The sequence below is a fragment of the Anabrus simplex genome, chromosome 2, assembly GCF_040414725.1.
Source record: "Anabrus simplex isolate iqAnaSimp1 chromosome 2, ASM4041472v1, whole genome shotgun sequence".
Lineage (NCBI taxonomy): Eukaryota > Metazoa > Arthropoda > Insecta > Orthoptera > Tettigoniidae > Anabrus > Anabrus simplex.
Window position 1 is genome coordinate 770315439 of NC_090266.1, and position 17198 is coordinate 770332636.

The window sequence follows — 17198 nt, forward strand, 5'->3', positions numbered from 1 at the left end:
GGAGATAGTAGGTTCGAACCCCACTGTCGGCAGCCCTGAAAATGGTTTTCCGTGGTTTCCCATTTTCACACCAGGCAAATGCTGGGGCAGTACCTTAATTAAGGCCACGGCCGCTTCCTTCCCACTCCTAGCCCTTTCCTGTCCCATCGTCGCCATAAGACCTATCTGTGTCGGTGCGACGGAAAGCAAATAGCAAAAAAAGAAAAAAAGAGCTGAAAGCACAGACAACGCAAATTTTGAACGAAGTAGAAGAAGATAAAATATTTTTTTGTAGTTTCTGTCAGTGCCGGTCATTGCTTGGACACCCAAAACACCGTCTATGTCACAAGATGTTCTTTATCCGAACTCCTGTCTACACCAGAATATCACGCCCAATTCAAGACGTTGATTAGAACTACTTACGGATCTAAAAATTGACCATTTCTGTAGCAAATCCTTAACAAGGGAACGGATACAACCTATGACGTTTGCTACGAGAACAAAAGCTTTTATATTGGCAATTCAGACAATATGAGCGATATTAATGTCATTGTGAGAGGTGGTCAAAATTAATCCAACAAAATTAATCCCAAGCTTGTGTTTTTGAGAGCTCCTCACAGCGAAGATTATAAAAACTATGACATCGCCAAGCATAAGTTCATCTTACCTGCCACGAATGCCTATCGCCGTAACGATTGTTCGGAACCGGTCAATGCAAATAACAGTGTTAAATATAGAACGATAATTGCAAAGCCATTTTCTATATCGGAGAGTGTTCGACGCACAACTTCAGCATCTGGCATCACTTTTAAGATATTAAAACCTCTCGTCGATGTTTCTCACTGGAATAATCCCAATTAATTGGTTAAACATAGAACCATCGGCAAAAAACCAAGGTTGGTAGTGAAAAATATCCTACAATTGTATCGTATTTTTGATTTAATCAAAACTGTCGATCTACGAGAAATGCAATATCCTAAGCATTCATCGTAGGAAACGTGCTAAAAACCCATGGTAATAAATTTATGTTAAATGGTTTGGCTACATTTCTACGTTTAATTCATGGATTAATCAAGCCGGTCTCCTTTAAATATCAATACGTCTATTTTATAAATGGAATATATATTATTTCGTTCAGCGGACACATTCACCACACTATCAAATCGCCTACATTTCGTATTTCATAGATCAGCTGAAAGGGAAGCTATATATACCAGAATACCAATCTTTCACTTCAAATGCTAAATATCAAAAAATCCCTATTTTCCAAAATTCTCTATTCACCGATCGTCAAGTGTCGTAGTTGTGTGGCAAGTAAAAAATTCGACAATATTTACACTTTTACGCTTAGATGCGCTTCCTTTTACATTTTCACACTAAATGCTACAAATTCCCAAATACATATTCCAAAGTCCAAAACACGAACAATTCCAAAATTCACTAACCACATGACAAATCAGGTAAAACAACGAATCCTTCAAATGCCAGAAATTCTAAACATTGCTCATTGTTTACTGCTCATACTCATTTACATTCCCGTTTTTATTACTAATATTTTGCTTACTACTCAAGTATTAAATGCCATAAATGAGACCTCTAGGAGTGAATATTGAGGTTACTTATTCAACGACTTGTGATTCGTTCGTTAGGGCAGTTTCATTTATCAGTTTTGTGCAGCTGTTGATTGCTGTATAGGCAAATTTTATTTTAGGGTAAATTCATTGTTGTTTTAAAGCTTTCATTCCGCATCTTCAATGGGTACGATGGACCTCCGAGAGGATAACGCTCTCTCTCAAGCCAAGGAGATTTGTAGCGGTGATTTGAGGTGCGGCGAAGGTAAGGGTGTAGCGCCCGAGACGTGGAATTTGCCTTAGTGCAGGAGAACTGTAAACCATGGAAAAATTATTCTCAGGCCTGCGGACGGTGGAGCCTGCTCATTCTCTTCTGAATGTAGAGCTGGAGAGCCACGGCAAAGTCGTGGCCACCGTTAAGCCGCAGCCTACTCTGCTCGGTGAACTCAGGTTGATCGTGGATTGTACAGTAGTTTTGTACCATACCCGGACGGGGTATGATGGTCCTCCTAGATGTTAAAGTCATCTCTCAGATCAGGGAGGCTTTTCGGTGATGTGATTTGTGAAGAACGTAGGGTAGGTGTGGCCGTTCAGTCATTCGCCTTAGTACTGGAGAATGGAAAAACCACAGAAAAACATTCTCAGGACAGCCGACGGTGGGGGTCATCTCTTGCATTTATCGGTTGTAGAGCCGCAAGGCTAGCCAAAATTAGCCGCTGTTAAGCCAAATCCTCCGCTACTCGGCGAATCCGTGATCAGTTAGCTGAACATATTAGGTATTGAGGAAGTGCTTGTTGAAAGTGGTGAGGAAAGTTTAAGTTCTAAATACTATGTATATTTCGGGAAGACAATTTGTAATATGTTAATTATGAATATATTCCTCACAGAAATATTCGCTTAATATTTCGTAGTTTTAGTGGTGTTGGTGATTGAATTGAATTTATTGATGATTTACATGCCACTGAGGCTGAAAAGCCCCTTTATGTAGCGTCTTCGTATAATGCAATACAGGTTTATGAACACACTAACTACTTTTTTTACAATATTAAAATATTAAACTTAAAAAATGAAAATACAGATACCAAACCCAGTAACATTAAAACATACATTATATAATAATGAAGAAAGTAAATAAATAAGCCCATTTGTTATTTTAGACTACGTGGATCTAAATAATATAAAACTAAAGCAGAGAAACAATTTTCTTCGAAATATACATATTTCTGATTGTTAGACACAAGAATGCCTGTTCTCATCCTCTTGCGTACTCCTCCAGAAAGTTAGATGTTAAGGACTGCTTTAGTTGGGTACAGTTAGTATTATTTGCGAAACGATGAAATTTAAAGACTTTAAAGATACGTGATGCAGTGTAAACAAAGGATTTGTTAAATTTAGTGGTACGATGAAGGGGAATTTGAAGGGTAATTTTTGTAAACCTATTTTCTCTGTTATGTACCGACTCCATAGGTTTGAATGCATTGTAAAGGTAGGATGGTGACTTCAGTTTGATAATTTTGTGCGTAGCAACAGCTACTGAGATATCCCGACGTTCATTGTGTTTCAACCATTGTAGCTGTATGTAATGGGGTGTTATGCGTTCATCACGCCTGGCATTTGTCACTTAAGGAACACATGCGTTTTGTCCCCTCTGTAGTTTTATGTTCAAAGTATCAGATAAGTCGTTGTATACGACTGAACCATAGTCAATTATTGGGAATATATAGATATATGGAAATTGCAGATTAGTTTCGATTATCTATTTGTGTGATTGGCTCTGTATTCTGGCGGTAGTTACTTGTTTGTCTTATATCAAATACAGTATAGACAATACAAGACACTTCCTCATTTAACTTCGTTAAAACGGGAGATAATTCGCAAGTGGAAATTCATATACGGTAATGGATAAATAAATTGCGTCTAGAATGAATGTTTTTTAAGATATTAACTTGAAAATTACTGAAGCACTTATGGGTAAAATAAAGAAGAATTATTAAAATATTAACTTAAAAGTTCTGAAGCAGTTCTGGGTAAATTAAAGAATTATTTAGCAGGTTATTATTTAAAGACTGAAATTAGACATATAATAAAGATATGAAACGCACTGCTGTGAAAGGACTTGATCTTTCATTTATGCATTAGTTTTCTTGCTATAGCATTCCTGCGTGAACTTTGATGGCTAGAAATTTTATTTTTCCTCATTTTAAATGTACCGGTATCGGCAAATTAAGGCACATATCATTAAACAGATGGGCACATTCCTTACATACATAATTCACTGAATAAAATTTATGAGCTGGGCAATTTTCCTTTTCACAAAATATGTACATTTCTTAAGTCTTCTATATTTTCTTCCGTGATTGACAATGCATTACGGCATTCCAAATTGTGTAACTTAGCACACATTTATAGTGTTCAGTTAGGGGGGTTAGATATCAGGTAGGCAAAATAAAACTGACCGGGAAATTATTTACTATAGGATTGATGCAGGAGTGACCCTTGCCAATTAACATCTCAGAAGATGCTTAAAATGGCCTCCGTGGACGTCGATGCAGACCTGTTCTCGATTTATCAAACTATGAAACGCGCGTAGTCGTTCTGTCTGAGGAAAGGCAGCAATAGCGTTTATAATGTTCTTCAGTAGTTCCTCCAGCGTGTGGGGATTATTGGAGTACACCTGACCCTTCAATTTGCCCCACAGGAAAAATCACAGGTGGCCAGTAGATTGCACTGCCTATGCTGAATGTTCTCTTGTCACCAAACATGTCATGCACTCGTGGCAAGGTTGTCAAAGTGGTGTGCATTGTTCCTCCGTCTTGCTGATAATATTCATACAATCGCTCATCTGTTATGAGTTGATCCACATTTGGATTAAACTGTGTCTGAATATACCGTTCAGCATTGCCAGTTTTTTGTGAAGGAATCGTGTTACGATGCCGTCACCAGAATTGCCCACCACACACCAATCTTGATATTATGCAACGGTTTTTCGGCATAAAGATGGGGATTTTCTTCTGCATAATGGTGCGTGTTCTGTGAGTTCATGTAACCTGGCAGGCTGAATCAGGCCTCATCGGAAGAAATGAAAACTGAGGATCCATAAGACCTGACTCCACTTTACTCAGAAACCAATGCCGGAATTCAACACACGAAGGTTCGTCTGGACACTTTAACGCACACAAACCACTAAATTTGTAAGAATACAAATGCAGGTCCTTTTCGATAATGTTTTGACACGACGATCTCTTAATTCTTACTTGCACAGATAAACGGTGTTGAGATTTCTTCGGACTTCGTTCCAAGTTTTCCTTCACTCGAGCAATGTTTTCTGGTGTTCGAATAGTGTCGGATAGTTACGGTTTCGATTCGCTACAGCATCCGTTTGGCGCCATTTGCCTCTAATTTTTGCATTGCAGACTTCGCTTTACGTTTTGCCAAAACACTTCCAGTCCTAAATTCTTATACGATCAGTTCTGCACAGGTTTTCAACGAATCGTGCTTTGCATAACACTCGACAACGGACATGTACTGTTTTATCGTCAACACCATTTTGTGTTGCATTGAACTTGTCACTAAACATGTTTGCTCCTCTCACTAACTTAGTTACACGTAATGACGCAGCAACGTTCTAGGGACAGAGCATGCGGAAGATGCACACAGCAACCGATTGGCGCATTTCCAGCATTTCCTGTAATAGGTTGTTATCCCGCTCATTAAGAAGGGTCAATTTCGCGCCAGTCTTATACATATTTTCCGGGCCAGTTGTATTTTATCCACCCGGTATTAGGGAGACTGTACATTTCCTAAATCAGATTATATTACAAGCAATCTACTGCCATCTTATGAGAAATTACTGTCCTCTGAAGGGTGCACTAAATCATTTGTCATAGCTAACTTTAGAATATATCTAAACTTGCACGAATTAGCGGTTACGTTGTTCCCGCTTTTACCTCGAGTTGCAGAAAACACGTTTCCTGTACAGTCACAGATTACCGGAACTGAAGTCGCCGGCTCGAAAATTGTATGGACATATTAAATAGTAATTAATATAAGCGTAGTGTTTCTTCTTGTACACTTTCTTGCTCAAGTTACTTTTATGATATTTCAAAACCCACTGATTACACCTACTCGAACACGACATCGTTATTGTAGTGTAACTGCTGTACTATAAATAAAACGAAACAAGCATATTATATTTTAAGACAGTTTAAATATGAGTCGCATTGCGCAAAGTACCTACCACAAACATATATTTGTCACCGAAAGAATATATGCAAACACAATATCTACCTACACAATCTAGTCACGAGTGAAACGGAGGAAAAAACCGTGAATTTTTCCGCACTTCATATGTATTGCAGCCAAACACAGCACATATCTTCCCACTCATACAAGGAAGAGATATAAATGAATGGCACACGCAATTAATTACTAATTTTAACTTGCACCAAATGCATACCGGTAAATAAAATCAAAAACTTTACCAACTAATGCACGTGACAGGGTAAGTAATAAAACCAGGTGCCAAAACTGAAGACATCCTTTCAAGTTGTGATCATGTGTTAGAGAAGGACAATTATGTGGTGATTGTGAGTGGTACAAATGACATTGCTGCAAATGAAGGTGAGGAACTAATAACAACCCTCAGAGGTAAGATTTCCGAACTACCAGGCTCAAAAGTAATTGTAGTTAATGTGCCACCCAGATATGACCTTTTAGAGGACTCGTGTGTGAACAAAGCTGTACATGATGCAAATATAAAAATCAAGATATTATGTAAGAGTTTTAGAAATGTCTATGTAGTGGATACTTTAGGTCTTGGCAGGCAAATGTTTACTAGGCATGGGTTACATCTGAATGGTAATGGAAAAAACAACTCTCTGTAGACAAATTGCTACAATTATCAACATAGATTTGCAAACTAATATGCACTTAAGAAAACCCATACTACTAAACTGGCATATAGAGGGAAACTTGCCAGAAAACTCAGATCCTTAAATCAAGATCTATATACAAGGATCTGGGTTCCAGGGACTCATGAGTCAAATGTTACCCAATTGCAACAGTCAAGTTTTAGGGAGGAAGGGGGTCTGAGATTGCTCTTGGTAAACTGTCAGAGTGTAGTAAATAAACAATTAAAATTCGGTACCGTACATTGATGGATTCTTATGAGACTAATGTGGTGATAGGAGTGTATCAATCAATCAATCAATCAATCAATCAATCAATCAATCAATCAATCAATCAATCAATCAATCAATCAATCAATCAATCAATCAATCAATCAATCAATCAATCAATCAATCAATCAATCAATCAATCAATCAATCAATCAATCAATCAATCAATCAATCAATCAATCAATCAATCAATACTGATCTGCATTTAGGGCAGTCGCCCAGGTGGCAGATTCCCTATCTGTTGCTTTCCTAGACCTTTCCGAAATGATTTCAAAGAAATTGGAAATTTATTGAACATCTCCCTTGGTAAGTTATTCCAATCCCTAACTCCCCTTCCTATAAATGAATATTTGCCCCAGTTTGTCCTCTTGAATTCCAACTTTATCTTCATATCGTGATCTTTCCTACTTTTATAAACGCCGTTCAAACCTATTCGTCTACTAATGTCATTCCACGCCATCTCTCCGTTGACAGCTCGGAACATACCACTTAGTCGAGCAGCTCTTCTTCTTTCTCTCAATTCTTCCCAACCCAAACATTGCAACATTTTTGTAACGCTACTCTTTTGTCGGAAATCACCCAGAACAAATCGAGCTGCTTTTCTTTGGATTTTTTCCAGTTCTTGAATCAGGTAATCCTGGTGAGGGTCCCATACACTGGAACCATACTCTAGTTGGGGTCTTACCAGAGACTTATATGCACTCTCCTTTACATCCTTACTACAACCCCTAAACACCCTCATAACCATGTGTAGAGATCGGTATCCTTTATTTACAATCCCATTTATGTGATTACTCCAGTGAAGATCTTTCCTTATATTAACACCTATATACTTACAATGATCCCCAGAAGGAACTTTCACCCCATCAACGCAGTAATTAAAACTGAGAGGACTTTTCCTATTTGTGAAACTCACAACCTGACTTTTAGCCCTGTTTATCAACATACCATTGCCTGCTGTCCATCTCACAACATATTCGAGGTCACGTTGCAGTTGCTCACAATCTTGTAACTTATTTATCACTCTATAGAGAATAACATCATCCGCAAAAAGCCTTACCTCCGATTCCACTCCTTTACTCATATCATTTATATATATAAGAAAACATAAAGGTCCGATAACACTGCCCTGAGGAACTCCCCTCTCAACTATTACAGGGTCAGACAAAGCTTCACCTACTCTAACTCTCTGAGATCTATTTTCTAGAAATATAGCAACCCATTCAGTCACTCTTTTGTCTAGTCCAATTGCACTCATTTTTGCCAGTAGTCTCCCATGATCCACCCTATCAAATGCTTTAGACATGTCAATCGCGATACAGTCCATTTGACCTCCAGAATCCAAGATATCTGCTATATCTTGCTGGAATCCTACAAGTTGAGCTTCAGTGGAATAACCTTTCCTAAAACCGAATTGCCTTCTATCGAACCAGTTAGTAATTTCACAAACATGTCTAATATAATCAGAAAGAATGCCTTCCCAAAGCTTACATACAATGCATGTCAAACTTACTGGCCTGTAATTTTCAGCTTTATGTCTATCACCCTTTCCTTTATACACAGGGGCTACTATAGCAACTCTCCATTCATCTGGTATAGCTCCTTCGACCAAACAATAATCAAATAAGTACTTCAGATATGGTACTACATTCCAATCCATTGTCTTTAGTATATCCCCAGAAATCTGAACAATTCAAGCCGCTTTTCTAGTTTTCAACTTTTGTATCTTATTGTAAATGTCATTGTTATCCTATGTAAATTTTATTACTTCTTTGGCCTTAGTCTCTTCCTCTATCTCGACATTATCCTTGTAACCAACAATCTTTACATACTGCTGACTGAATACTTCTGCCTTTTGAAGATCCTCACATACACACTCCCCTTGTTCATTAATTATTCCTGGAATGTCCTTCTTGGAACCTGTTTCTGCCTTAAAATACCTATACATACCCTTCCATTTTTCACTAAAATTTGTATGACTGCCAATTATGCCTGCCATCATGTTATCCTTAGCTGCCTTCTTTGCTAGATTAAATTTTCTAGTAAGTTCCTTCAATTTCTCCTTACTTCCACAGCCATTTCTAACTCTATTTCTTTCCAACTTTTACCTCCTTCTTAGTCTCTTTATTTCTCTATTATAATCATGGTTGAGAGAAGGGGTGGGTAATAGAGAAGTATTTCCAGAATGGTATACAGTCTATCGTAGAAACCGAGGAGATAAAAGGGAGGGGAGTGTTTATTCTGGTGAAGGAAACTTAATGTTCACATGAATGGTTTACCGATGAAAGGGATGAAATATTAGGGATAAAATTAGTTTGTGATAATATGAAGGAGGTGGGAATTATAGGAAGATATAGGCCTGGAAGAGAGGAAAGAGACATGAAAATATTTGAGAAAATAATAGATTATACTCATAAAAACAATAATAATGATATGGTAATAATTGCGGGTGATCTAAGGTTGCCTGAAGTTGAATGGAATGGAGTTGCAAGTGAAGCCCATGAACAGAAACTGGCAAATAAGTTAATTTGGGAGGGAGGATTTACACAAGTAGTACAAGAACCGACTCGTCTCGATAACTTGCTACATGTATTCTTGGTTAAACCGTGGGAAATTGTTGATAAAAGTGAGGTAATTGAAGGAATAGGTGATCATAAGGCTGTAATAATGGGTGTAGGACTCGTACCAAAAATGCTTAATAAGAGGGTCACACAAGACAAAAAATTATACAGAAAAACTAAAGTTGATGAATTCGGGACTTACCTTAAATCACAATTCATTTGTTGGATAAGTGAAGGGAGTAATGTGGATACACTTTGGGCTAAATTTAAAGGAATCATTTGGGAAGGAGAGAAGAGATTTGTACCTGTTAAGAAGGGTAAAATGACCTCAGACCCTGTTTATTATACTAGGGAAATAAGAAAATTAAAATGTAGGACAGTAAACAGGAAAATCAAAGAAGGTAGGGAGAATAGAGAAACTAGAAAACAGCTAATGAGGGAACTGAATAGAGTGAAAAAGGAAGCAAAAGAGAAATATATGAATGGCATACTTCAAGAGGGTAATGACCACAAAGGGAAATGGGAAAAGCTGTATTCATATATTAGGAATCAAGAAGGAAAAGGAATCCAAATTCCTATAATGCTGGGAGAAGTGGGTGAACACTGTTTAACAGATACTGAGAAAGGAAATCTATTTAGTAGGGAATTCAGAGATTCAGTAGAAGATTGTCAGGAGTTGGAAACAGTAACAGAAGGTAGAGAGGGAGACATAGGGAAACAAGAAGCCTCTCATTCACAAATGAAGATATTTTTAGAGGAATCCAACTGCTTCAGCAAGGAAAAGCAGCAGGAAGTGATCAAATTACTGGGGAGGTATTAAAGACAATGGGGTGGTACATAGTGCCTTATTTAAAATTTCTCTTTGACTATGTCATAAATAATAGTGTAATACCATAAGAATGGAAGGAATCTATAATAATACCAAATTATAAAGGAAAGGGTGATAAAAGGAAACCAGAGAACTACATACCAATTAGCCTGACCAGTATAGTTTGTAAAATACTGGAGAGTTTAATATCAAAGTACATCAGAGGGATATGTGATGATAAAAATTGGTTCGTGAGGGGCCAGTATGGATTTAGAAAGAAATTTTCTTGTGAGGCACAACTGGTGGGATTTCAGCAGGACATATCAGATCACTTGGATTCAGTAGGCCAGTTAGATTGCATAGCCATAGATCTTTCCAAAGCCTTTGATAGAGTGGAACATGGAATATTAAATAGAAATTGGAGGGAATAAGATTGGACGTACGTGTTATACGTTGGATAAGAACATTTCTAAATTCAAGGGTTCAGAAAGTCAAAGTAGGAAATAATATATCACAGGAAGAGAAAGTTTGGAAGGGAATTGCACAGAGTAGTCGAGGGCCTTGGGACCGCTACGGTAGCTGTGAAGGCCCTTCAGGAACTCTGAAAAATGGTGGCAAAATGTGCTCTGGTTAAGACGCAGCAGATCGTTATGCTACTTAGGTTCCAACATGGTAAAAAAAAAAAAAAAAAAGGAAATAAATGCAATGTAAATTTTAATCTTATACCAGTTGCATAGTATCAATTGAAGTAACACATAAGTTACTGTATATGAGTTGACTATGTTTGTAAGTATAGGAGATATTATAAGTAGAATTTTGTAAACAATATAAATTTATTAAGCGTGATCTGTTTGTTTAATAGAAAAAAATTGTTAGCGTAAATTGTATATTTTGTATTCTAGAAAAAAATTCTTCTTCTCTTGTTAATTTAGAATTTAGTGCTTGCCAAAATGTATTTTAGTGCACCATTTGCCACCGAGGTAGACACCTCATTGAAAATAAAGAGATTTTGATTTGATTTTTGAAGTAACTCCAAGTTACAGCACTAGATAGGGCTCAAAACGCTGTCCCTCGATGCCTCGTGGAGAGTTCTGTGTTATGTGAACTGTATTTGCTTTCATGTATGCAACCTTCACCTTTTTACTCCAAGTTTTGTTTTTACTCTGTGATAGGAGCTGTTTGAAGTTGACGACAAAAAAACTTATTTTGCATTTGCCTTTCCGATTGATCGATTCGGAATTTGTCGTTGTTTAGAACAGTGTTGGTGCAATTAATGGAAATGTTTTTCGGTAGTTGATTTTTAATTTTAGTACAATTTCAGCGCTTATTCTCATGCTCTGAAATTTAGTAATGGCTGGTTACAGGAGAGTAAACTATTATGAACTGTGTCGCTTGTGTACTTCAAGTGAAGGAACGAAGATGCATATTTTTCGTGAGGAAGGACGTAGGAGGCAACTCCCCACCAAAATACAGATCTGTCTTCCCGTGCAGGTAAGGCTCTTCAAGTGTTTTGAGCACCTGCGTGGTATTTCAAATAACTGGCGTTAATCTGTTGACAACTCCTACACTGGAGGGGTGTTGTCACATTTCACAAGTTCAGATAACTCATATATGAACTTTGAAGCCTGTGGCATTGGATCACTTTTGGAAACAGTTTGCTTTTTATCCTTCTTATTATCAGAGCACTGTTTATCGAGAGGATTTTCAGTATATTGTAGGCTAGTTGAAAGATTGACATTGATAATGACAAGTGTATGTCAGATAGTAGGTGTTAAAAACTTCCTGAACAGTTCATAGTTTTCTTCGAATTTTACAGTATCGATTTACCTGCTTGAATTGATATATTTTTACGACCATACTGGTTATTTGTTTTGTAAACACCCTGCCCTTATATATGCCAATAAGATATATAAGTTAGAGCCTATGACATCAAAATAAATTAGGCGTATGCTTTTTTTTTTTGTATGAGTTATTTTGAACTCTAGCTGTCAGGACCAAAATCGAAGGCATAGGTCTATGAACAAGGCATATTAATCTATCACTTAGTATCAAAATGCTTGTAACCTTTGTTATTAACTCGGATAACTTTATGTTGTGTTGCTTATCCATCTTTACTTGATGATAAATATATGCTAACTAGTCTGAAGACTCTTTAGGAAAACATTCCTGGGAATTAGAGACCTTTAAACTTGCTCATATTTATTATTATTTTGGTCATTGCCACAAAAAATGAAGAAATCAAACAGTGTCAACATTTTCATTATGGGTTGCAAAAGTTTAATAGTGGTTTTTTCTAAATATTTTCATGAATGAGATTCTAAAATTATGTGCAGAAGATAAGAGGAATTGAGATCTTACAGAAGCATATAAGATTTTCATGAATGAGATTCTAAAATTATGTGCAGAAGATAAGAGGAATTGTGATCTTACAGAAGCATATAAGCCTACTGTTGGTTGATTATATGCAGATTGCATGTTATTCTCCTGTGAGGATGGAATCACTTGTTTTGGAATTGTTATTAAATTTCAATTCTGTCATGTTTTGTTAGTGCGTATTTGGTAGGTAGAACCGTTGTCTAGTCTTTGAGAATAGTAACACTAGAAAATTCGAATCGTACATTTTTGATAAGGAGTAAACATAATTCATTCATTTACAGTGTAGCCTGATTGTGCCTGGTAGCCTGGTACTGTTAGTGTAATTGGGTGGAGAAAAATTGTGAAATAAAACTTTCCATTTCATACTTGGCTCTGGACCTTGAACTCTTTGCAAAATTGTTGTGACTTTTCCCCTTTCTATCTTCGACATATGCAAGATAGACATGTTAAAAAGTACTTGACAACAAGTATATATGTCTACTTCTTAATCCTGTTTTTTTTTTTTAATATGGGGTCGGGGATGAGATGAGATGAAATTATGTGGCATGTTTTTATGGCTATATGGCCTTCCTGACACCAATCTCAGTTAAGGAGTTAAGGATGAAATAAATGATGGTGAATAAAATTGGGTAAGGTGGTGGAAGGAATTGGCTGTGCCAATTTGTAAAATGTCAAGTTTTTAATAAATACTGGCAGCCTGGCATTTGCCTGGAAGTGAAAATCAGAAACCATAGAAAACCATTCTCAGGACAGCCATTGGTGCGGTTCAAACCTACAGTCCATGAAACTTTTAGTGATACTTCTTTTTTACGGGGGTGAGGAGTAAGGAGGGAGCTACTCCGGTTCCGGTAATATTGCCAACTGAATGGAAATGAAATTGAATTGAATCAGTCGTATGATCGATCAATATGAATTATCTAAACCTTAATCACCTTAAACCAACAACTGTGTCGTGCACATATTGTATAATATTATATAACATTTCTCGATGCTAATCTTGTTCCTAGCATGAATTCTCAGAAATATCACTTCCACAATCGCAACAACAGTACTAGTACGTAAAGTGTACGCTAGATGTCCCGCAGCGATGCATAATCGATTCATAGTTTGTGTGTCAAGGGTTGCCAATACAGATCTTGAAGATAACGGAGGTATACCGATTTAGCACTAGGGAGCCAAAGTATCACTAAACGTTTCACGTACTGTACACGTCTCCCAATGGCAGAGCTTGGCTCCATAGCCGTACTGTAAAATAACTCCTGTGGAAAAAATTCTGGCACCTCGGCGTCTCCGACAATCAACAAAGGTAGTTAGTGGGATGTAAAATATATTATAATTACTATTACATAGCTGTACCATGTTAACATGTGGCCACTCTGCTCAGTACCTGACAAGGTAGCAGGCTTGATTCTGACAGAGTATTTGGAGGTATTCGGTTATGCTAGTCTTGTGTCAGTAGATAAGTTATGCTAAAACTGTAAAAGAACTCCAGCAGGTAATAGTGGAACGTAAAATCTGTAACATTATATTACTACATTGTAAAATGTCAAGTTTTTAATAAATACTGACAGTCATTCATAATCACGTACTAATGGCAAAGCCTTGTTGCTGCAACCATTCTCCTCTCTTTTGTGCTGCTCTCATCACTTCTGTGTAGTTCCTGTACTTCGTCATGTTCTTCAGGTCTTTGAAGTATGATTTTTCTGAGTGTTTGTTTGAATCTCTTTCCTTCAAAAATATTTGTCAGGAACTTACGATGTCTCAGCAGGTGGCCTAGAAGTTTTATTTTCCTCCTTTCTGTCTCTTTAACGAGTGTCTGGTTTTCAATGACATCTTTTAAAACTTGCAGGTTTGATTTCTTATGACTTTATAAATAAAAGTATCTATAAAATCCTCCTTATCAATACAAATCAACTCATCTGTTAGATGAAACAGTCTGTACAAGATGGCCTTGAGAATATACCAAAGACATTTTTCATCTAACAGATGAGTTGATTTGTATTGATAAGGAGGATTTTATAAATACTTTTATTTGTAAAGGCACAACTGTCAATACGGAATGAGATTTATAACTTGCAATGATTTCTTATCAGCCCAGCTCATTCGTTTAATCATCCTGTGTGGTTGGGGGCGTGCAGTTGTGAGCTTGCATTCAGGAGATAGGGGATTCGAACCTCTATGTCAGCAGCCCTGAGGATGGTTTTCTGTGGTTTCCTGTTTTCACAACAGGCAAATGCTGGGGATGTACCTTTATTAAAGCCATGGCTGCTTCCTTCCCACACCTAGCCCTTTCCTATCCCATCGTCGTCATAAGACCTATCTGTGTCGGTGTGACGTAAAGCAAATTGTAAAAAATATAATAATAAATTGTAATCCTCTTCCATATTCACACCTCCAATGCCTCTAGCCAAGCACTCTCCTTTTCTCAACTGTCCGCGTTTTACATCCAAATGTAGGACTTTTGCAAACGCCTTCCTTGTCTCAGTGTTCATGTGCCTGCTAGTTAAAATATCCTTAGTTTGGAAAGCTTGTTTAACCAGTGCTATCCTTCTATTTATTTAAAAAAAATTTATTTCAGAAGCACATCTGTTGTCTTCAGGGACAATGCTTTCCAAGTAACAGATTTGTTATACTTTTTCTATATTGTAGGTGTTCCTAGCTGTATCTTCACAGTAGCTCTTGGTGTATTCTTGTTCACTGTTTGAATCTTTGTTTTCTGAACACTGATCGTTAGTTTGTACTGTCTGAGTGCTGCTGCCAGCACTTTCAAAATCCTATTTATGTTCTTTACTGAAACTGCAACCAGTGCAATGTCACCAGCAAATCTGATGTATTGGATTGGTTCTCAGTTTACTTTTATTCCTTTAGTCATTTCTTTCAAAATATCTCTCTTCCTTAATAAACATGTTGAACAAGTATGGTGAAAGGGACTCCCCAGTTATCTGGATATATTGGTTCTTATAAATCTTCCAGGTTTTGCATGTTCCTACAGTCAATTCCTACTTTTTCGTACATTCAAACATCAGTTTACAATTTGTGATATTAAGGACCTTTTCTAAGTCAATAAATGTCGCAAGGGTAATCCTATTCATTTCCAACCTTTCCAAGACCATCATAATTCCACTATTGCCGCTCTAGTCGCTCTTCCTGATCTAAAACTAAACTGATCTTCATTTACATACTAGTCCGTCCTGATTTTAATCCATTTAAACCATGGGAAACAGTCAATAAGAATTTGGACCTCAGAAAGTGCTTCGCCAGCTGCTCTGGAATGTCTTCTCCTCTGCTTTCGAGCATGTTTTGTATTCTCATCTTGAGGTTTCGTGGTAAGGGGGGAAAACTAGACTTATAGGATTATATAGAGCCTATACAGGAGAAGAAGCATGGGGAGAAATCCGTGAGAGGCTTCGGTTGGAAAATAGTTATATCGGCAGAACTGACCACAAGTATAAAATTAGAAGGAATTTTAGCAGAAGCGATTGGGGTCACTCGAAACTACACAAAGTCAGTACAAAGGCTCCATGCCAAACTCTTTATGAAATCATATAGTCTCCATGTTTCATCAGAAGCCTCTCGGTGCACTATGAAGGTGTTGATTGCACCTATGTTCATTAGAAAAAAGAACATGGTGAGAGGTCATCTGCAGCTTCTCCTTGACACTGAATAAGTCTCTTTGAGCTGATCTACAGTGTCGATACCTCCTTTAGTAAGATTGTAAAATGTCAGTATTTTAGGCTTCCTAGCTTCCCCCGATTCTTCATCTATGGCATCTGTTTTGTGGAAGGTGGAGTTGAGCAGAACAACCTTGTTCGCCTTGGGTTTGTATGACACCCGAGTGCAGTCATCCCGGAGCCCGAACAAGCTGCTATTCACAGGTCTTGATTTCAGCTCCGTGAAAGTCGGAGGAATCTCCTTTTTGTTTTTTCTCATCGTTCCAACTGCTATCAACTTATGAACTTCTCTCAGGTGAGCTACAAGAGGAACGGAGGTAAACCAATTATCCATTGTGATATTTCTCCCTGTTTGAGAGATGGGCTGTACCATTCGTTCAACGATTTCTTTTGGTGTATTTGCCTGCTGGTAGGGTCCAATGGGTTGCTGGCCTACATAGAGTTCCATTTTCACTGTGTAGTACGTTCTTGCACATGCTAGTCCAAATATTTTTAAACCGTACTTAGCCGGCTTGTTAGGCAGGAATTGTCTGAAAGGAAGGACAGTTGCTTCGGAAACCTTTGAGCATTTCATCTATAGTTACGTACTCACTAGGCCAGTACAAGCTGATACATTTTTGAACAAAATGATCAAATATTTCACGAATTTTTGACATTTTATCAACTGGTGGACGGCGTTCTCGATCGTCAATGTTGTCAAAGCGCAAAGCACGCATTAACACCTTGATGCGCTTGATGCTCATAATGCTACAGAAAACATCGATCCCTGTACCATCTGTAGCCCAAAGATCTTCCACAAGCCGGTGAGCCGACCTAAAAGCACCTGAAAAGTAGAACAGCCCTAAGAGTGCTCTGAGTTCCATAACATTAGTAGGTCTGCAGTCTCTTTCACGCTGGAAGTTATCTCTCTTTCTCTAACCAAATATTGGTATAGTCGACAGTCTTTTGTACAATATCGTCGGGAAAAAATAGCTCCCAGGTTTCAATTGGAGTTTTAACATTCCTGGCTAAAATTTAGGCCCTGGAAGGCATGTTACAATATTATAACCTGGTCC

General features: G+C 37.6%; 1 protein-coding gene across 2 annotated transcripts in view; it reads left to right on the plus strand.

Moving 5' to 3' along the window:
- The first annotated feature begins 11258 nt into the window (after positions 1 to 11258).
- LOC136864443 (uncharacterized) overlaps positions 11259 to 17198 on the plus strand; it is a 106856-nt gene continuing 100916 nt past the window's right edge. For both annotated transcript variants that reach the window (XM_067141444.2, XM_067141446.2), the window contains exon 1: positions 11259 to 11587. In XM_067141444.2, coding sequence (XP_066997545.2) covers positions 11447 to 11587 — 141 coding nt within the window. In that variant the 5' untranslated portion in view covers positions 11259 to 11446. The remainder of the gene's footprint in view (positions 11588 to 17198) is intronic.